This window comes from Stegodyphus dumicola, chromosome 2, assembly GCF_044657685.1.
Source record: "Stegodyphus dumicola isolate Sdum_Otavi_A_Nest chromosome 2, ASM4465768v1".
Taxonomy (NCBI): Eukaryota; Metazoa; Arthropoda; class Arachnida; order Araneae; family Eresidae; genus Stegodyphus; species Stegodyphus dumicola.
In genome coordinates, this window is record NC_140769.1 from 4,588,752 (window position 1) to 4,612,414 (window position 23,663).

The 23,663-nt window shown below is 30.4% G+C and overlaps 1 protein-coding gene across 1 annotated transcript in view; it reads left to right on the forward strand.

The window, feature by feature from the left end:
• Positions 1-23,411, forward strand: part of LOC118183655 (putative phospholipase B-like 2) — a 57,918-nt gene extending 34,507 nt beyond the window's left edge. The window contains exons 7-12 of the mRNA XM_035353252.2: positions 2,636-2,796; positions 5,097-5,189; positions 10,652-10,723; positions 13,038-13,190; positions 16,998-17,157; positions 22,627-23,411. Coding sequence (XP_035209143.1) covers positions 2,636-2,796; positions 5,097-5,189; positions 10,652-10,723; positions 13,038-13,190; positions 16,998-17,157; positions 22,627-22,800 — 813 coding nt within the window. The 3' untranslated portion in view covers positions 22,801-23,411. The remainder of the gene's footprint in view (positions 1-2,635; positions 2,797-5,096; positions 5,190-10,651; positions 10,724-13,037; positions 13,191-16,997; positions 17,158-22,626) is intronic.
• Positions 23,412-23,663: the final 252 nt, after the last annotated feature.

Genomic DNA, 23,663 nt, shown 5'->3' on the forward strand with positions numbered 1-23,663 from the left:
GTACCAAAAGGAAATGTAGCAATATGTTTAGTTTGCTTTTAAACATTGATATAAATTAAATTAAATTCACATAAATAACAATATTTCAGAAACACCACTTCATTTTTCAATATTTCTTGATTTACTATATTATAGAATCAGTTTCATTTCTACAAAGTTAATTTAGCAATAAAGCATGCCATAAATTTTTTTGGTTTATAGTACAGTCAAAAGTCTTTAATCCGTACGTCCATAATCCAGAATGATCTATAATCCGGACCTCAAAGCTACAAACTTTCTGCGCATGCGTAATGCGCATAATACCTTTACGCATGCGCATATGTGTTTATGTTCCTTGAGTTTAACCAAAAATTTGTTAAAGTTTTACAAAATGTGAAATAGATAATAAAATAAATTCCAAATTAGGGCTTCCAGATGTCCATATTTGCTGGTGGATTACGTTATTTAAAATTTGATGGCTCTAGGTAACGTTGTTTTATCACAATGTGAGAAACATACATACATTTATGCAGATTCTTCATTATTTAATTTCTTTAAATGCACAAAATACGTTTACGCATGCGCAAAATACGTTTATGCATGCATGTTTAATGTATAACGGACGGTTTAAGCTAAGCTAAAATTATCTAATTATCTATTTAATGTTGCAGTTAATGTTTAAACAATGAAGATTATGCAGCATAGTACATTTTTCAAGAAACTATTAGTTTAGATGAATATGTAACACATAAAATGGACTACAGCAATGGTCACAAACTGGTGGCCTGCCAGTTGCATTAGGCTCCCAAAGTAGTTTTATGTAGCCCACAAATACATTTCAATTATTAATTAATAAGAACCCGATTGGCCAATGAACATCTACAACCCATAATAAAGGTAATATGTTGAATAATAATTAAATTAACATTATGCCTAAAGGGTTTTTTTAATGTTTTGTGTATTACTTTTATTTATTAAATATCATGTTCTTTGCACTTAAACCATAAAATTCAGTTCAAGAGCAATATCACAAAATAATTTTAAATTGAGCATATCTTTAGAATTTCCGATACACAGTCTCGCACACTGGAGATAAAAATTTTTTTCCTGTACAATATTGCCATTGCTCGCTTTGAAATCCTTGAGTTTAACCAAAAATTTGTTAAAGTTTTACAAAATGTGAAATAGATAATAAAATAAATTCCAAATTAGGGCTTCCAGATGTCCATATTTGCTGGAGGATTACGTTATTTAAAATTTGATGGCTCTAGGTAACGTTGTTTTATCACAATTCGAGAAACATACATACATTTATGCAGATTCTTCATTATTTAATTTCTTTAAATTTAATACAGAGTTGTAATAGTTGGTGACAACAGTTTGAAAAGTGAATTGAGGCAAAGTGCCAAAACGAAATTAATAGCTCTTCTGGGCTAACGCTCTTTGGGCTAATAATATTTTTGCGAGTCTACAAACTTTATCAGAAATAGAATGCCATCCAGTGTCAAGTTGTAGTAAAAAATAGGAAAGTTTATAGTTTTCATGCAAACATTATAGTTTATAATTTTCATGCATTTTTATTGACATGTCAAAAAAGTTTAATGCATAACAGAAAGGTACTATATTGTCATTATTTATTTTCAAGTTTTGTCCCACTTAGAAAGCTTTCTCTGAGAGCTTAGAAAGTTTGTTTATTTGTATATGTATAAATATTTAATATCAAATAAAAAGTATTTAAATGATTTAAAATAAATATCAAAATATCAATGTGATATATTAATATATAGCTGTCAATATGTTTGAGTTACAAAGTTGTGATGAACAAATATGTCTTTTAAGTACCAAACCTTGGATTTCAGATGGACAATAAATACAAAGTCAAAGTTCTTCCCTTTACATTATTATTTATAAATTGTTTTGATAAATTGATATTGTTTAATAATTTGAGATTCTTTTTCATAAGTAAGGCAAATTTAAAATATTTTTTATTTTCCTTAAAAAAACTGGCCTATCATTTGTTTTTACATTTTGCATTTGGTCTGCATATAATTTGAGTTTGAGACTTCTGGTCCAAAGCACGAGGGAAATAGATTCCCTATAAATATTAAGAGAATTTTTTTTTATTATAGTTTAAATAGAAATGATTTCTGTGTTGTGGCAAAAGCAAATACTATTAACAAAAAATAAATAAGTAAATTTTTTTTTTTTTTTTTTGCTAGCATTACATTAAATATGTATATATGGACTGCAAAGAAAAATTAATTCAGTTATCTAGATATTTCAAATATTCATTTAGACTGTGGTCCTTTCAGTTATTTAATACTTCAAATGTCTTGTTACCACAATGCTCTTATACCTTGATTTCAGTTGTAACTAAGTTGAATTAAATCCATAAACAAAGATATTCTTCTCTATTGCCTTTTTGTGATGACTATGTTACTAATTATTGTATTATAAAAACCTTGTTCAGTTTTGTAAAGATGTCTAACTTGGGACACTAATAGTCGACTTCCTAATATATTGCGGCATTTAAGCTATATATTTTTATCTAAAATTTTGTGTTTAGTCTAGTTTAAATTTTAACTGTAGTTATTGTGTTGTTAAGAATTCAATATGAAAGTGTTAACTTGATGTAATAATTAATTGAATGCTTTAGGTTGCAATAGAAACTACTATTGGAAATAGCAATACAAGTTTGTATGACTTTGTTACTCCAGAAGGAGCAATTTTAGAATGGCAAAGGAACATTATTGCCAACAGATTGGCAAAGGATGGAAGGCAGTGGGCAAATTTATTTGAAATCATGAATAGTGGCACGTTAGTATGGTTTTTGTTATTGGATCTGCATGGATTTTTTTGTTCATGTAATCAATATTAAACTCAGTTTTGCTAGTTCATATTTTTTATAAATTTAATTTTTTCAAAATATTAATTTTATTTATATTATCTTTTGATGAATTATGTAAGGTGAATATTTAAGCACAAAACTAATAATAAAATTTAAAAATCTCAAATTACGTAAATAATAATATAAGTAGTGTATTATAACTTTCAGCACTCCGAGACTTATTTTTAAGGGTATACTAGCAGTGACCTTAAGAATTCTAATCCACAAACTTTACTGCTAATGTAAAATATATTCTTTAAGAAGTGTTGTCATTTTTTGTAATATAGTACTTTTTAATCATGGCCGATCAGCTACTAAAATGTTGAAACCATTGAACATTTGATAGTTTCTTTCTGGATTTTATTTCAGTGATGCATTGATAAGGGAGCCAATTGATTAACAAAGATTTAGAAACATTAAAAATTAGAATAAAATAAATAAATAAATAAAAAAGGCAGGGAAGAAAAAAAAATTGCATATAGTCATAATCTGTGAAAAAATAGTGACTCAAATTTACTTATACCTACATTTTTCTTATGCTATAGAGCTAACAGTAACTAATGAGTTTCAGCCTTGGAGGGGGCAAGGACTTTCCAATCAGAATTTAAAATTTGACTTATCATAAGGGTTGATTGGTTGATTACATAGACAAAGCAATGGATAGTTAGTTATCTAAAGGAAGAAATGTCTTTGGACTACTTAGTTATAATTTATATTACACGCGAGGAAAACCATGTAACTAGTCTGTTTATTAGTATATGAACGTGGGCGTCGATCATATGATGTTTTCGTTGTCTAAGCGTACAATTATAAAAGATGTTAATAATTTGAAAGGAAGACAGTAAATCCTGATAAATGAACATACATCTATATCTTCATTATCTTAAAATTAATTCTGGATACTCAAGAGTAAAAATATAATCTAAATTAATGCGTTATGAGTATTTATTCAGAAAAAAATTAAGGAAGAGTTTTCAATGCAATCTTTTTTCTCTGTCTATTTTTGTCTTTTTTGCTAGAAACTGTTATTATGATTTGAATTCCCACCTCTAATTTGAAAGTTCTTTGATAGTCATTTGGTATAAATTGTTTTATTGAAACTTAGATACAATTGATATCTTATGATATGAGGTTTTTCTGTAAGTAAAAATTAATATAAGTAAAAAAAAAAAAAAAAATCCAGAAGCTTTCCAATTTTATGTGACACTCAAAGGGGAATTTTTTTCATTTACATACTTACACATTTCAAGAGCATTTGAGCTAATTTCTCTTTGGACTTCAAAATATTGAAAAAACTGTGTATAAGATATTTTCTTCCTCTTTTTAGCCTGCCATTGTGTTGTAATGATATCGCACTCAGCATGTATTCGAGATGTCCGGATTCGAGTCTCGGCAAGGGCATTGCTCATTTCTCATGTCTCCTGCTTTAAAAGAATATAATGACTCAGAATTAAATGGTTATTTGTTTATTCTTCATACAACAGGATATCTTTAGAATTTCTGATAGACAGTCTTGTACACTGGAGCTGAAAATATTTTATTTCGTGCAGTGTAAAATATGAAATAAATAATGAAACAAATTCAAAATTCAGGCTTCCAGGCGTCCATATTCGGGTGGTGGACTACATTATTTAAAATTTGTGTGCTCTAGGTACCTTTTTTTTTGGCAGTGCAAGAAACATAGATATATTCATAAAGATTCTTATTAATTCATGCAGATTTAATTTCTTTAATACAGGGTGATAATACTTGGTGAAAACAGTTTGAAAAGTGATTCAACGCTTTTTAGTGATTCGATGGAAAATGCTATTTTAAGATTTATAGCCTTTCTAGGCTAACACCTGTTTAGGCTAAAAGATCATTCATAGTCTTTTTTTAACTGTCATACTGCTTTATTTTGTGTAATTCCAAATAAGAAGGTAGCAAATGCAATTTTATTTTTTGAAGAAAGCTTTAAGAAATGTTTTGAAAAATTTAAATAAGGCAAGAGAAATTTTTTACGCTTTTATTCATTAGTATTATTTGAAGCAGTCTGTTCTTAAATATTGTTGCAATTTCAGGTCACGGAAATGTATATTTGCAATTCATTATTATTAATATCATAAGCTCTTTCAAAATGTTTAAAAGATTGATAAGGCCTATTTTACAGAAATGTATTAGTTTAATACATAGTTAATTTCTTGTATATTAATTAGTATATTTGACTGTTCATTATATTTGTATGTTTTAGGTATAATAATCAGTGGATGATTGTAGATTATAAAAAATTCATGCCTGGAAAGCCTCTTCAAGATGGACTGTTGTGGGTGCTGGAACAGTTACCGTATGTCATATTTTCTCAGAACATAATTTGTAAAAATGGTGCTATAATTTTTACTTTTTCATAAAATCAAATTGGGATAAAATGTAAAAGGAATTATATATTTATATACAAAGCTCCTCTCTATATTACTGAGTTTTTGAAAAACATATTTTTGTCATTGTACATTATTGTAAAATTCTAAACTGAATTACTTGATTAAGCTTTCCAATATAAGATATTTGCTGATATGTAAAATTTAAAATTATATTATGGATCAGTTTATTGTCATTTTTATTCTTTCCAGTTTAATACAAAACCGTACAAATGGAAATGTCATATTTGAATTTAACTTGCATTCAATGCAGAACTTCTACGAAAGAGCACTGTAATCCAAATATTCTTACATAACAGTCTTATTGCATTTATTTTCCCACCTGTTGATCATATAAATATCCAGTTACAAAAAATATTTTAAAGAAAACAAATATTCATTTTTTGGCATTTTAAGTTTTAAAAAGTCAATTTTTTTAAAAGTCAGGAAACCTAAATATTTATATGACCTCCCTGCTACCTATAGTTTTATATTGTAAAAGTTTACATTCACTTGAAATTGCTGATTTCTGTGTGATGAAAATTAATCAATGTACAGTCAAAAGTCTTTAATCCGGACTCGTCTGAACTTCGGCGATTCCGGATTATCGATTTTTCCGGATTATAGATCATCAGTTTAAATCTGGTAAGATGGCATGCAGAAATTATAAAATTAAAAATATGAAACCGTAATTTATAAAATAATGAGCAATTATGATGTAAAGGGTATCAAAATTTACAAAAAAAGAAGCTTAATATTTATTTGTTTACTTTATTAAACATTTCTTTCAACGCGCGCATGCGTAAAGCATACCTTACGCATAGCCGAAATTAGAAAATTGCAACCAGAAAACTGTTTGATTTGTATTCGTGATATTTATAATGACGAGGAATTTGATTTAAATCATATCAAAGATGGAGTACATCGAGATTAAATACTACATTTAGTAAGGAATTATAAGCCGAATAAAAAAAAAAATCTGCCCTGAAGATAATGATAGTGCTGACAGATCAACTTCCAGTTCATTGCGCACTGCGACGTCCCCCCCAGCACAGAGCAGCGTGAAATTGATAAACAGATTTCGGAACAGTTAGATAAACAAAGGATATGCCTTTATCCATTTTTTGTAGCAATTCGTTTTTTGTTTGATGGACATCGAAACATACTTTCGTTTTCTAGATCCTTTGGGAGCTCCAGCATCGGAAATTCTATTTGACATAATCGAAAGTTCAAGCTTACTTTTATAAAATTGCTCTTACAGTCTGCAAAAAATAATAAGCCGGATCCATTTCGAAGATTAAGGAACAACGCAATCATCAATTTTAACTGAAATAGATAATTAGATAATTTTAGCTTATACTGTCCGTTATACATTAAATGTGCACGTGAAAACGTATTCTATGCTTGTGCAGACGCATATGCGCAGTTGTAAATTTCTTGCTCTCACGCGTAAAATGCCTATGCGCATGCGTCAATGCGGCGCATGCGCAGAAAGATTTTAGCTTTGAGGTCTGGATTATAGATCATTCCGGATTATGGGTGTCCGAATTAACGACTTTTGACTGTATTTAATTTTTAAGTTTGAGTTGTATTCTGGGAAGATGTAAAAATTAAAAAGTGAAATGGCCACAGTTTTTCATAACTAAATATGAATACCAGATCAGAAAAAAATCTGCATTAATAGTATAATTGATTAGCAAACTGTAATAAAAAATGTCCCGCCACTGGCCGAGTAGTCAAGACCTTCGAATACGAGTTACCTAGTTTGGGTTCAATCCCAGGGAAGTGGCCTGGCAGCAAGTTTGTTTTCGTGGCTTTCTTTGTGTGCAATATGAATACAAGCCAGTTTCCCTCAACCTTACCTAAAACTTGTTATGAAAAGTTTTGATCAGTATAAATTTGTATATATAAGAAACAGATCTTGTGTCAAGAGTTTTATAGAAATTTTATTCTAGAAAACTATGATGGGTTTCAATATCAGCACAAATACAGCTTGTTAGCATTATTTCCACAAGTGAAAAATATGAATGATTTTTATGATTATTACATTATGATTTCAGTGCAGTAAAACTGCATGAGAATATTAGTAACATTTTTAGCTTTTGGAAACTTCTAAATTACTTGCATGAAATTCTTTTAGCATATCATATGTAATGAATCGTAAATTAAAGACTGTTGCACACTAGTAAATCCCAAAAGAATATCGCTGAATGAATTAGAGAGGAAGCCAAAAAAAAAAAAAAAAAAAGATCACAAAAATCACAGATTTTTAAATGAAATTTTCGTGGTTAATTTTTTTATGGGAGTCAAACTGTTTTTTGTAATGAGTAGACATTTTTTCAAAACTTAACAGTAGGGGCTAAGAAACTGTACTAAAACTTTTATAAAATTTTAATAATTTTTATAAAACTGATTTTTAAATTTAAAAATGCCATAACATGGTATTTTCTAAAAAATCTAAAATATTTATTTTTGTAACTGGAAGTATATATGTGGTCAAAAGTTATAAAGATAAAAGCTGTGAAAGGACATGTGTGTACATGCTATATATTGCAGGATTATTATAAATATTCAAACTAAGTTTTCCTATTTTGCACTTTTTTCTCCACGTAAAGAAGTTAAAATGTTTAGAAGGCGGTATAAGTTGGATGACTGTCAGTTGAAAGATTTGTATATAGTGTAATTACTCAATTGTATATATTGTAAAAAGCTAATTGTCTTCAGACATATACTGTTACTATACTGTTACTAAAAAAATGGGCCTATTTCCTGCCTTTAGACTGTCTACTAGCTCTTGGATAGCGAAAATGCCTTTTTCCTTTCTTAAATTCTTAATCATTGCGACACGACAATTAGCCAGAAATTAATTAATTTCCATTCACTAGTATTTTTAAAAAAATCTTAACAGACGGTCTCTCTCAGATAAGAACTCCACAAAATACATCCCTCAAGAATTCCAAGTCCCACCCACTACCATAAATTTCTTCACCCAAGTCTTGCCGACTGATATAATTCAAAGCCCCTACTGCCGCTAAGAATTTTCGGACACCCTACACTTCTGAGTCAGACACGAAGAGAACACACTGCCAACTCCCCCACTAGAAAGAATGTAAGTTACTTAATACCTTTCTGGCCTTTATATCTTCATGTACATTCACTGATCTTATTTATATTATTTTCTATTTTATTTTTATATTATTTTTATGTTCTCTTTGATTTGTTTTTGCAAAGTTTGCATTATTTATCTTTTTTATAATCTTCTATGTTTATTTCAACTTTACTTTGATTTCGATTTCATAATGACAATTTCCAATGTTTAATTTCTACAAATAATATAGTACTCAAATACATAAAGATGATAGTGTCGGGGACGATTACTCGAGTTTTACAAGATTTCTCTACAGTAATTGATTTTTACTCCAAATTGAATTGACTAAAATGCTTCATGAGAATCAGTTCTTTGAGTAACAACTATTCGCGGAAATATTTGGCCTGACTAGAATTGCAGGTTTGGCTTTAATTTATAACTCGAGTAAAGACGAAACACTTTCATATTTACGTATTTCTATCAATTATTGATCATTGAACGGGAGTTGGTTTGTTCCCCTTGAAAAGTCAACTAATTTCCGATCAATGACAATAATTACATGTTTTAATTTTTACTTTTACAATTGTAATATTATTCTTCGTGATGATTTAACTCCAGTCCCCGTTAAAACATTATTAACATTTTGCTTTCAAATTACTTCAAAACATCTTTCAAAATATAACTTACCAGTATGGATGCACACTTTTAAAATAATTCTACTTTAATTAAACTTAGGAGATAATATAATCAATTAATCAATACGGTTTAGGAAATAAATTATTATATATATATATATATATATATATATATTATAATATTTGATATATTTCTTAGTAACAATTCTGTCATTTAGGATTCAAACAATTGCAAGAAATAATTTATAATTTCCTACATATGTTATTGAAGTTATTAATGTGATCTTTGTTAATTTCCTCTGCTATTTCTTGATTTATTCAATCTAAATTAGAACACTACTTGACCTGTATTTAAAATCTTCAACAATTGTATGTATTTGGTACAAAATTGTTGGAACTCGTAGAATGTACAAATGAATTTCATACGTGTAGGTAAATGAAGAAATATTCTTTATATATGTAATAAATAACCTTTAAACATATGCATAGTCAGATTTAATCTATGAATTAATAGTAAATAAATAGTATATTCTGAAGGCAGATAATTTCCATATAGTTAAAGAGCAAATTAATCTATTTAATTTCTATTTTATAGTATCTCTTAATGCTGTTGATTCTGTTAAAAGATATTTTGTCTTATACAGAAAGTTAACACATATACAGTCAAAAGTCTTTAATCCGGACCTCAAAGCTACAAACTTTCTGCACATGCGCATATGCATTTACGCATACGCATAATACGTTTACACATGTTCGTTTAATGTATAACGGACGGTATAAGCTAAGCTAAAATTATCTAATTACCTATTTCAGTTAATGTTGCAGATCGCGTTGTTCCTTAATTTTCTAATTGGATCCGGCTTATTATTTTTTGCAGACTGTTACAGCAATTTTATAAAAGTAAGCTTGAACTTTCGATTATGTCAAAAAGAATTTCCGATTCTGGAGCTGCCAAATGATCTACAAAGCGAAAGCATGTTTTGATGTCCATCAAACAAAAAGTGGAATTGCTGCAAAAAATGGATAAAGGCGTATCCTTTGTTTCTCTAACCATCCCGAAATCTGTTTATCAATTTCACGCTGCTCTGCCAGGGAAAGGGACGTCGTGGTGCGCAATTAACTGGAAGTTGATTTGTCAGCACTATCCTTATCTTCAGGGCAGATATTTTTATTTTATTCGGCTTATAATTCCTTGCTAAATGCAGTATTTCATCTCGATGTACTCCGTCTTTGATATGATTTAAATCAAATTCCCCGTCATTATAAATATCACGAATACACATCAAATAGTTTTCTGGTTGAAATTTTTTAATTTCGACTATGCGTAATGTATGCTTTATGCATGCGCGCGTTGAAGGAAATGTTTAATAAAGTAAACAAATAAGTATTAAGCTTTTTTTTCTAAATTTTGATACCCTTTAGTTCATAATTGCTCTTTATATCATAAATTACGGTTTCATATTTTTAATTTTATAATTTCTGCATGCCATCTTACCAGATTTAATGTTGATCTATAATCCAGAAAAACCGATAATCCGGAATCGCCGAAGTCCCGGCGAGTCCGGATTAAAGATGTTTGACTGTATAATGTATTTTACATTTATGAAATTTTCTGAAACCATTTGCTGCATTTCTGTTATAGAAAAAATTGATTGAAATTCTTTTCCAGTGGCTATACACATAGTGAAGATGTGACAAAACTTTTGAGAGATCAAGGCTATTTCCCGTCATATAATGTTGCGTAAGGATTGTTTTGATTTCAGTTTATTAAGTAATTTAGCAAATCTTAATTTTTTTTTTTTTTTTTTTTTTTTTTTAAAGTTGTGTATTTGCCAGCACTCACAATAACTACTAACAATTCATCAGCATCTTTTGGTGAGCAAATATACTTTGGATGTCAGGAGCTCTATTAAATACGTTGCTTGATGTCCGATGGATATTGCCTGGCAGTCACATCAAGGAGATTGTTATTTTCTGAAATTTTCCTCTGCCTGCATATGAACTGTACTAAATAAAAAGCCAAATAACTTCTCTTAACGTAGTTCCCACTCCTTATTCTGTCTTGTTATTGGTAGTTGTTCATACATTTTCTGTCACATACAGTTTCATTTTATAAGAATTTGAACAATAGTAGTATTTTGGCAAAATATCATGTGCATGGAAATATATTGCTTACAGTACATTTCATAGCATATCTAATGCAGACGTGCTGCAAAATGCGGTAAAAATGAACATCAATGATATATTGTTCAAGAACTTTCAATTGGAAAAAGATTTGTTGAGAAAAAAGATATAACGCAGATATGCATTTCCTCTAATTGGTTTGAAGTCAATGTTGAAATGGGGGGGGACGTTCTCATTTCAGCCCCCTCCAAAAAATAAGATAAACAAAAAGGATAAATTACATCTTGTACAGAGCTTGAAACAGTACTTGCATGTTAATGAAGGAAATGCCAAAGTTCATGCACACACACACACACACACACACACACACACAAATAATAATAATAATAATAATAATAGTGGTTGCCGACTTTCGCACCATAACACAAATTCATTGCTTTTTCAACTGTATAATGTTGTTAAGTTTTAGGAATGCATATAAGTTGTAGTTTAGAGAAAAGAAGAAAAGAGTGTTTTTGAAATTATAGTTTGATCATGGGTCTATGGGATTTACCAAACAATGATGATTATGCTATTAGTTTCTTACAACTGTGTAATATATTACTGAGTAACAATCAGTATTCTAATTTGCAAATTCCAGAGTTCGTAACCAAAATATTGAGCGGGTATGGGGTTTTTCAAAATAGCAAAACAGGAAACATAGGAGTACAGCAAAGCAGAATTCATGTGGCAGCAGAAATTTGTGTCTTAGTCAATCTTTTGATGCTGTTTTAGAAGTGACTGCCAAAAATTTCCATTGAAAATAATTTTAAAAATACTAAAGGGTTCGGATTTTAAGAATTACCCCAAAAGGTCCTTTTAAAATTTAATATTATTTATCAGTAGAGATTGTCAGTAGATGTGGTCCAGTTGGAGTAGCAAAATATTTTATAGGATATTAGATGAATATACATTTAGATTAACATAGGAACATTATACAAGGTGAAACAGAATTTTTCCCTGATTACATATGCTCGTAAGACACAAAATATGACACATAGACAAATACTTTTTATCTTGAATTGCATGTTACATATTCAAGTTTTTGTGTGCACAATTAATGAATTTCTATGTGTGATCATTTTGTTGTCCAAAGGGTATGTAGGTGACATTTCAATTCCATCCATGTGTTGGTCAACATTACATGAGGCATGGATGTTATGATTTCAGTAATTCAAAGTAACACTAATTATGTATGCCAAAACTTGAATATGTTACATGAAATTCAAGATAACTAGTATTTCTCTATATGTTATATTTTGTGCCTTATGAATATTTGTTATCAGGCAAAGAATTTTGGGACACCCTGTATATCTTCAGTATATTTAAAATGTGAAAAATTATGTAATGTAATTCTATAAAAATAGTTAACATTTTAAATTAGATATACAGTGAATTAAATGCATTTTTATTTAAATCAGATTAAAAACAAAAAACTGCATTTATCGCTTTCAAATAGTTTAGTTTGTTAATTAGTAACATGAATTTTTTAATTAGCAACATGAAAAAATAATCTGACATTTTTCTGAATGGCAGCATACTCAAATGAAAAATGAAGCATAAAAATCACATTTTGAGAATAATAATCCTTTTGGATTTGGAAAAAAAAAAAAAAAAAAAAAAAAAAAAAAAAACTAAATGTATCACATTTCTGCCAAAATTAGCCAATCCTCCTCTGTTAACATATAGGAACCCTTGAAACAGCTTTCTGGGTTATCCCAAAATAAGAAAGCATAGTCATGTGTAGTGCTGGAGGTGTAATAGCTAATGTCCTTTTTAAATCCCATTCCTTTTAATTTTTAAAGTAATTCCCCATTTAAAAATATTTTACACATAATTGCAGTGATCTTTTACGTCTAGTTAAGTGATTTATTTGCATATGCTTTCTTCAGCTATTTTCCAGATGTCTTCAATTTAAGTGGAGCCCAAATCAATGCCCAGAAATATGGAGACTGGTTTACATATGATAAATGCCCTCGTGCCATGATATTCAGAAGAGATCAAGGAAAAGTTTCTGATGTACCAAGCATGATCAAATTGATGAGGTTAGTTTCCACTCGCATGCTTTAAATTTTTTGGCTCAAAATTTTTGCCTCTACAAATTTCAGATGATTTTTAATAAACTGTAATATAATTGGAAATTATATGATTAAATTATTCATAGTACCAACTAATGTATTAACAAATAAAAATGTCAAAGCAATAGTTAATTTATCCCTATTTGATACATAATAAACTGTCCATATAAATATTTTCAGTCGGTCTGGTTGAAGTGTTTTTATTCGAAAAGCTGTATTCCCTTAATGTGTTGTTACTTAGTAATATATTCTGTTTACATATATGTAAAATAATTTTCTCAAACTTGTGTAAGTATTATTATTCAGCAATGAAATATAATTTTGTTTTCATATTTCAAATAAGATTTTTTTTAATCATACGATACATTGGTATTCCCTTGATTATTTTTATTTAGTGTATTCAATTTATATTTAAATTTTTGTATTAGTATTTCATCCATTTTATTTTCTCTTGCATTTATTATTTGAAACATATTTTATGCAGATTCTCCATTAAACTATCCAGACATGGCAGGCTTTCTCACACTTACCATGAGATTTTACCTTACTTCTGTTATTTACATTTCTACTCATTGTAGGTCTATTTACTGCTGATGTGTTCGATTTTTTTGAAATCCAGTTCTTTTGTTCGCTCTTCATCTCCTTCGTTTTCCCAATATCCCTCTTGGGAACTGTGGCAAAACTCATCCATGTGAGGTTAGGGTTCTACATGGTAACCGAGTAAGACACATCACACTCTAGCATCACATGTTCAACTCGGTTATCATGGGATATTGATTCAATATCCACAAGTTATTGTAATGTTAATATTACTATGTAGTCTTATTGGAATGTGGGTTTCTTGTGAAGAAATAATATTATACAGTAGTTTATCCATTATTACTTTTCATTTGTTCTTACTGTAGCTGTGCTATTCAGGAATTAAATTACTTGCATAATTTCTTCTCTCGATTTTCAAGCTATAAATTTAGTTTAAAAAAATGGAGGGAATACATGAGAAAATATGGTATTAATATTTTAAACTATAATGTATCTTTACCTAGTTAATAAAAATATATTTTTAACAATTTCATTTGATTATAAATGCAACATAGTCCAAATCTATGTATTTTTCACAAGGTATAGTCATTGGTATCATCGTACATTATAATGAAGCATTATCATTTTTTATGGTCAAAATTGAAAGGGACTTTGATTTTTCTTTATTTAATAAACATGAACAAAAACAAGCTTTTTATTTCAACTTAAACTTCTCTGCTGCATCTACTGATTGCAGAATTGTCCAAAATATTTGTAGGGAGACCCAAATGTTAGGATAAGTGTTTTGTGAAGCATGGGTGTGAAAGCAGAAGGCAATTTTTTTACCCTCCCTTTTTTTTTTCTTCATTCCAGATATAAAATTCTGTAAGTTACAGACTTCTGTAGTGTTCTTTTCAGCACTGACATCAGACTGATGTCTGCTTACTGTTACAATGCACTGCTCACTGTTACAATGCACTGCTCACTGTTACAATGCACTGCTCACTTGCTTTGAAAAGGAAGCTGCACATTTTTGTTATTTTTCATTCATAAGCTGTTCTATTTTTCAAGTCATGTAGAAATAAATGCCCAGTTTATGCTTACCATGTTGATTTGCACAGCTTCTTGGTTCGCTAATAAAAATGCTTGATCGGTAAGTGAATTTAAGAAATTTTTTGTGGATTTGTTGGAGCTTTTTAATTGACATTCTTTCCTCAAAGTCATAATTTTGTATACAGGTCCAATGCTGATGTTTTTGCCAAGTATTTGACTTCAAGTATAATACTATTTTAGTCTACTTCTGTAATGAACCAATAAATGTTCTCCAGAAAGATTTCGTATGGGGATTTTACAAAATTGCCTCCATTTGTAGCCTCTGAGTTGGCTTTGGTCTTAGAGCTACTATTTGTGGACATTCCAGTGAGCTAATGGCTACTATGAAAGTGCCATTGATGTCTGGCTCAGCATATGGTGTTCAAAGCAATATAAAATAACCAAAGGGCAGCAGTGGCGAAGATGTAAGATCTAGTTTCCTTGGCTTAGCATAAACTGCTACTAGACTTACTTGAAAGTCTGCTAGCAACTTATTGCTAAGACTAGAAGATGAATGCAGTTGGGAAGGATGTAAAATACCCTTTAATTGAACTCAGTTATTTATAGACGGCACATTCTTTATGCTTATAAATCCACCACCCACTTGTGGCAATAAACTAAAGATAATAGTAAACTAAACTAAATTAAAAGATGAGCTCGTAGTTCAAAACTACACAAATTAATTTTAAAAAAAATCTGAAAGCTTTCAGATTGTACATTACACCCAAACGGGCGTTTTTTAATGTTTTGTGTGTTACCTTTATTTATTAAATATCACGTTCTTTGCACTTAAACCATAAAATTCAATTCAACAGCAGTATTGCAAAATAATTTTTAAATGAGCAAAGCTTTAGAATTTCCACGATACACAGTCTCGCACACATGAGATATAAAAATGTTTTGACCCCCTAAGGTGTTGCCGTTGCTTGCTTTAAAATCATTGAGTTTTTTAATCAAAAATTCATTAAAGTGTTACAAAATATGAAATCGATAATAAAAGAAATTTCAAATTCCAAATTTAATGGAAGATTTCACTATTCAAAATTTGATGGCTCTACGTAATGTTTTATCCCAATGCCAGAAACATACATATATTTATGGAGATTCTTCATTGTTTAATTTCTTTAAATATGCAGTCTATAATATTTGATTTGATGGAAACAATCTGAAAAATGAATCGACATTTATAGTGAACCAATGCAAAATGCCAAAACGGAATTAATAGTCCTTCAAGGAAAATTGCCCCTTTGGATTAATAGTGTAGCAGGCTGACTCAGAAACCTACACTTGTGGCACAATATTAAACTTTGGCAGTAAGAATGCAAAGCTGAAATTCAGATTTCAAACAGCTGGTAGAAACAACATGTGCACTCAGTAGCAAAACACGTATTGACTAACCTTATTGCTACTTCAGTTTGAATGTACTCTCATTCACCTTAACTCATTTTCATCTTGGTGAGGAAATGTGAGAGAAACAAGAGATGTCAGAAAAGGCTAAAAAATGAAAATAGCTGTTTGTGAAAATAATATACACCTCAAAAGATAACACTCAGACTCAATATCAGTATCCTAAGGCATGCCAGCTAGCTACAGAATGGCTCATACTACAGACCTTAAGTACAGAAACCGTCATTCTACTGCGGTGTCCTTATTGACTTGTGCGTACTGAGCAATGCAGTTTGCTTGATTCTGTAAACAGCAAAACTGAACCTCCATGAAGTAGAGCAAAGTTGTATGATCTGATATTTCTTACAAACACTAATAGGAGGTACTGATAATGTGAAGCTATAAGTCCATCCTGCCAAAGAGGTTCTTTCCAAGGTGGGTAATGGCTCTGCGACAATGTTTGGAGTGTTAATTAGACATATCAAGTATCATAATACTATGAGAAAGTGTTAATTGATCACCTATATGTCTAGTAATGTCAGTTCTGTTTTAAGCAATACTCATCTGTGCTTCAAATCATCCATTACTTCTCAAAATCTCCAAATTTTACCATATTAAATGTATCTGAGATGTAGTTTAACTTTTTAGGAAGAAATTCTCTATATGAATTCTACTTTTTATGTATGCATGAATGACACTGCACAACAGTGAGAAAATGATTATTATTTGTAGTTAGTTTATTTAATGAAAATTTCAAATATGTGGTTTACATTACAGATACAATGATTATACAAATGATCCTTTATCTCGTTGCAACTGTACACCTCCTTATAGTGCAGAAAATGCCATTTCTGCTCGCTGTGATCTCAATCCCATTAATGGAACTTATCCATTTGCTGCTTTAGGCCACAGACAGCATGGAGGTACAGATATGAAGGTAAACAGTCTAATGTCCATTAAAACAAATTTGATATGAAGGTTGCAAAACCAAAATTATTTTTGAAACATGTACAAATTGAAGAAGTATTTATATTATTTTGTATAATAGTATATCTTTGTTATTGTGAATAAGAAATAAATTAAATATGAAAAAGTGTGATCGTAGAACTAAAACAGTTACTCAAATTTATTATTAATTTAACATTTAAGAGGAAAAAAATGAAGTATTAGGTACCAAAATTAAACCAGTGTTATAAATGTTGTGTTGTACTATTACATAATAGTATTGCTGTTATAAAAACTAAGTGTGATTTCAGCTATGGAATTGCCTTTTTACTTTCTTGTACAAAGTAAAAAGGAAGTATTGTAACCGCCAAAAATTTCAGGCATCATATTTCAATGAAAATAAAATACCCATTTTCACTGCTATCAAATGCAATTTAACAATGTTTTTGCATGACATCTGTACGTAAGAACAGAATAAAGGACTCTTTTCCCCCCAAAAAAATATAAAACTGATTTAAGATGAATTCTGAAGCTAATTTTTTGTGGCGTTTGTGCATATAGACATATCTCGTATAACTCAAAAATGAGTATATTTTGTTCATAGGACTGCTATAACATGTAGACATGTGTCTCATATTTTGGTTTCAATCGACCACTCCAAAAGTATATAAATATAGGCATATATTGTTACGCTTTTCTTTTCTGACACCAGTTGTTACATTATTTTCTTCCTTCATGTTCCTATGGATTTGCAGTGAATAACAATGACAGCACTTGATGGAATATCGTAACACTCTTTATTTAGCCAATATTAATCAGGACAGCTCCAAAATCACATTTACAGTCATCGAATTATTATAAACACGCTGACACATTCAGCGACACAGCTTTTTTTTATGTCAGGCAGGTGAAGACAGCTTCACTGCAAAGCACCTGACTCTACTTGGTCGTTTTTGGAACTCCACGTACTCTCGAGACTCTCCACGCTACAACTCGTGATGCACTCGATGACACACAGAGCACAGCTCCCAACTCTTTCAGTTGTTTCCGGCTCTTGACACACTCTCTCAACGATGCACTAAGACTCTTTCAGTGCACTCGCTGGCCGGCTGTCAACTCGATCGTCTCTGGACGGACTAACTAGATGTGAGAGACACACACACACTGCAGACCAGCAGGGTTTATATAGCTTTTGGCTTGTGTTCGAGAGCATTCTGGGCTAAACCGGTAAGTATTCGTTCCAGAAGGTTCTTCATCCATCCATGGCACGTCGCCAAATGTGGCACCCTGCCTTTTCTGCTGTTTTATGGCAACCCTAAAACTGCTTTGCGAGGAAACCATCTTATCGTGCCTGTGCATTTCCTAACAATATATATATCCACTCTGTTACTCGGCTCAGTGATCTCGGTTTATTTATTCTTATATGTTTGTAAATTGTACATTTTTTGCTTTAAAAATGATTGAATTATGTTGTTCTTATCTTCCGGTTAAGGTTTTAATGCTTTTAGTAAATATCTGCGTGCAATATTTGTAGAATTATCAACAATTTAAAAGTTGTTTAAGTGCAGCTAAGCCTAATTATTTTTCCCATGGTCCTCGTGTTTATTTGCATTTGAAACTTAGCAGTATAGTGGATTTGTTGCCAATCTAGAGAAACTAAGCTTCGCAGCAACAAAGATAACACCTTCTTTTGTTATTGCGAATTAAATCATACTCAATCCATTCTAGAATTTGTTCAAGGAAATAAGTGTTTAAGATTTAGATATGAGTTTTTGTGTATTTTTGCCTTGTCACAAAATGAGAACTGAACTAATTGAATGAGAAATACTGAATCGTCTGTGAATTTTTTTTTTTTTTTATTTGCTTAATTTCTTTTATACATTGTTTTAGATTTATTATTGTATTTGAATAGAACATGGAGCAATGATTAGATAATTCTTCAAATGATATAAATTTTGTGCATTCTGAGTTATAATATGAATGAAATATAACGCCGTTAATTAAACCACAGCCAGAGTGTTGCTGTGGTAAACAAATATAGTGACTTTTAAAGAGTGCATTTATTCTATTGTGGTTTATGTGCTATCAACGAAGTAGATTTAAGATCCAATAAATTTAATTGAAATGCAAGAAAAAACGCATATAATTTAATATTCCGTACAAGGAAGTCATGTAGTGTACACATCAGATTTTTTGATTGTTCACACAGTTATTATAGATGAGCTTTTGCCTTGTATAATTAAAATATAGGAGCAAGCAAAGTTATATATTTTTTATTCAGAGGATTAAGCAGAGAACTGGCTGAATGTTAGAGTCATGTGAAGTATACTGAAGCCATTAAAATTGCTATATCAAGAAGGATTGCAGTTTGAAGATTCATATTTATTTTACAAATGCATTTTCATGGTAAGATAAAATGATTAAAACTTTAGGGTAGATATGAGGTACAGGATGTGCAGAAGTCAGTACCCTCAGCATCTGCTTCTGGTAACAATAATAGCTTCTGTATGGCTAGTAACAAAGCCAGACGCACATAGTAATCTTTCAGTCCTTGGAGTTTAAATAATATGCCAGAGTAATAAATACTGGCTAGCAGGTATTGTTCATACCACTACAATATATGAATGTACTGTCAGAAATCTGGAATCATGGTTGGCAGGTATTCTTTGTGTCAGTTCGATGGATGAATGTACTGTTAGAAATCGGGAAAACATGGTTGGCAGGTATTGTTCATGCCAGTACAATAGATGAATATACTGTCAGAAATCTGAAAAACATACTGGCAAAAGTAACAGTCAAATATTTTGTTTACTAAGGAAAAGTAGGGTATTGGAAGCAACACTGTATTGTCCTGCTGAAAAGTAAGATGACAGTAAGGTGATAATGATAAGGTGAAGTAAGGTGATATGGCATAGCTACAGGTATTAAAGCTTCAGGCTGCTCGAAGTACCAGATATGCAAATTAGATGTGGATGCGATTTGTACTCAATGGTATTCCATAAGTATTTAAAAGTCCAGGTGTTGGGGTAGTATGGAGGAAGAATGCAAGCTTCTAGCATTCACATCTCTTGATCCTTCACACATGCATACGGCTATCATATTGTTGATGCATTCATGTGCCATGTTGAGCATTATAAATGCTCAACAAAAATTTTAAAAATGAATAACCAAATACAATGCACTGCTTGGAGAGTATCATTACTCTTGTCATGAAAAACCAATCATCTGCATATCCCAACATGATCTACATTTCATGCACATTTCATTTTCTTTTACTTAGAAATTAGGAGGCAGCAAATTTAATGGCAAGTGAGTTAGTTACATAGTATATAAATTTCTAGAAAGAAAACAAGTGCAACATAATCAAGGATTTATGCAAGAAGTAAAGATTAAGCAGCTAAACTCTGAAATTTAAAGTTTTAAGTTTCTAGAATCAAAAGGAATCGAAAATAATTAAAAATATTTATATTATACACTTTCATTTGGGGAGGTAGGTTGTTAATTTTAAATATTAGCATTTGTTATATATTGGGAGGTTAGTTGCAATTTTTAAGCTATAGATTCCAGACAAAACAGCATTCATTTATTTCTTGTCTATCTTCTAAAAAAAAAAAAAAAAAATTATAATGAAAAAGTTGCTAATATTCATTTATGAAAACATAAAAGAATTTGCATTGAATGTACAAAAAAGTTTTTACACACAGCAAGACCAGGATCATTCTGTAGTAATAAATGTATGCAAATCATTCAATATTCATCACAAAAGGCAATTTTCAAGATAATTTTTATGTACTTCTGTCATTTTCATCCTGAAATAGAACTATATGTAATAAGTGTGAAATTCATTGGCAGAATGATGTTAGATTCTTCAAATTACATTATATATATAAAAAATATTTTTGATGTACAAATGAAGTGAAAGACTGAATAAAAATTTTAACTGGGTTACAAACTTCAAACGATTATTCTCTAGCTAGATATGAAATATATGGTGTTAAAAAAATCCTTTGTTAATTGAAGCCCACCAACAGCGAAGCAGTCAAGTCACTGAACTCTGGTAGTTCGAATCCCACAAACAGGCTGGCTGCGTGGTCGTTTTCCCCATATGTAATGTGTATACGAGCCATCCGACTTTGCCATAATCAAATAAACCAAATCATTAACTGGAATAATAACGTAAATATTTATAAAAATTATCAGCTACCTCCTTTAAAAATCTCCCCCCCCCCAGAGAAAAAAAATCAAAAGGCTAAGTTCAGCGAATGCAGCTCCCATGGCATCTTCCAATCTGGCTATCAAGCAGTGTCATCCAAGAAAGAGTGTATTATCCTGCTATAATGTGCAGGGACACCATCCTGTTGGTTCTCCAATGGCAGTTGTAGAATGGCATAAATTTCCAGCATATCTAGATATGTGATTAAGATCACCATAGATTCCATAATGAAGAATGTTTCAATTACACTAGTCTTTATCAAGCAGCCACATTGGAACTTAAATGATGACATGCAGGTTATCATTCCCCCCAGACTTCAAATTTTCATAAAATATGGTCTTATCTATAAAGGTTATCTTCATCAGGTATATCATTATCAGAATGCTTGAATATAAGCCCTGCTAACTGTTTCTGATGGTCGCAATCATTAGGTTGAAGAGCATGAAGCTTCTGAAGTTTAAGAGTTACCACAGTTACAAGCATTTTGTGTGATGCCATGAACTGTGGATTTTGGGGTGTGCAGCTGTCTTGCTGCCCTACGAATGGGTTTCTTCAGAATTCCTAAACAAATTGATTCTACAGAATTGATGTTAACTTGGGTGATATATAGTTTCAGTGGCTTTTTTCATTTTCATTCAGCTCTTCCTATTAGCCTGAGTTTTATTGTGAGTGGGAACAGCTGTACCATATTCTGTCCCAATGCAACCTTGAACATACACGGCCTTCCCTACTCAAATGCTGACAACCATAGTCCTCACCCTTTTTTCCTCTAAGAGTGTGCATTGGCACTCTGCTGTAGTTTTTCTGGGAAACAAAATTATCTGAGTTCTTCCAGCAGCGTAAACCAAGCCCACAAGGACATTAATTTTGGATATAGGTGGTGTTCTTTTTTATAATTTTTTTACCATACATCTTGTATATATATTATGAAGCACAAAATATTGCTTTAAAATCACTTAATAAATTAAGCAAATGTTATGGCATGTCAAATAACAGCACTTACGAGAACTAGCAGCTTGCCTGGCTTCAATAATTAACAAATTCTTTGGTAGCATAATGTAAGGTAATAAAAGGGTAATATTTATCCCTTTTTAATATTAAAAACATACTGTACTTCCAGGAATATTTTTTACTGCATGTTTTGAGATATTTTGAAGTTCATAAAAGTATGTAACCATACAGTGTTGTTTTTAGTGATTTCATTTATGCTCATAAGTTTTTAAATTAATTAATTGTATTTTTTTCAAGTTAACAACATTTGATCTGTTTCAAAATATGGAATTTGTGGCATTTGGAGGCCCCACATACGATCCCTTACCACCATTTCAGTGGAGCAAATCAGATTTTGACAAAGTGGTGAAGCATGATGGCCATCCTGATCTGTGGAAGTTCAAACCTATAATACATAAATGGATTAATTGAGCTAAGTTTAAACTTGTGATATTGTGAGAAGTGATTTGTTGCATATGAAATTGATATAAGAAATGTTGTTGTTTTATAACAAAAATAAATTATGATACTGAAAATGTAAGTACAGGTAAATTTAACTGCATTTTTTTGTGCTATAAATCCTTAAATTTTTTTAATGTAAAGTCATTTCTATATAGAAAACTAGAAAAGTGATTTGCTGCATTACTTAACTGAAAGTTCTTCAGCCTTAAAAAGCAATGATACAGGCAGCTTTATTAATATTTATTGTATAGAACAACTTTATTATATATTTTTATCAACCAAAAATTGTGGTTAAAATAATTTTTTTTTATAATAAATGCTCTGAAATGTATATTTTTAAAGGCATGATATTTTTATCTAAATGCTGGTTAATGACTGAATTTTTGTATTGCATTAGGAATTTACAATGTGAAAAATGTCACAAGAACAACACATTTATGCAATTTCATTGCTCAATGGATACTTTTCCTTCCAAAGTATTTTTAATCAGTTCCTGATTTGTACATATAATTATTTTTATAATTTTCACCCATTTATGTGCATGGACAATGCTGGCTTATAATAAAATTTATTAGAATGTTTTTGAATTTATTTATAATTATTTTAATAATATAATTCTTTACTGTGAATTTACAATTACTAGTTAACATCTTAAGAGAAGTGTGTGTGTTAGCTTGAATTTTACTAATATTATATGACGATTATAATATTATAAGAATATTTAACATGGAAAACAAAACATCATCACGGGGAGGGGGGATTTCTTTCTTTTCCTTTTAAATGTAATTTTAAATGTAATCCTTTCGTGCTACCTTTTATATAATCCAATACAT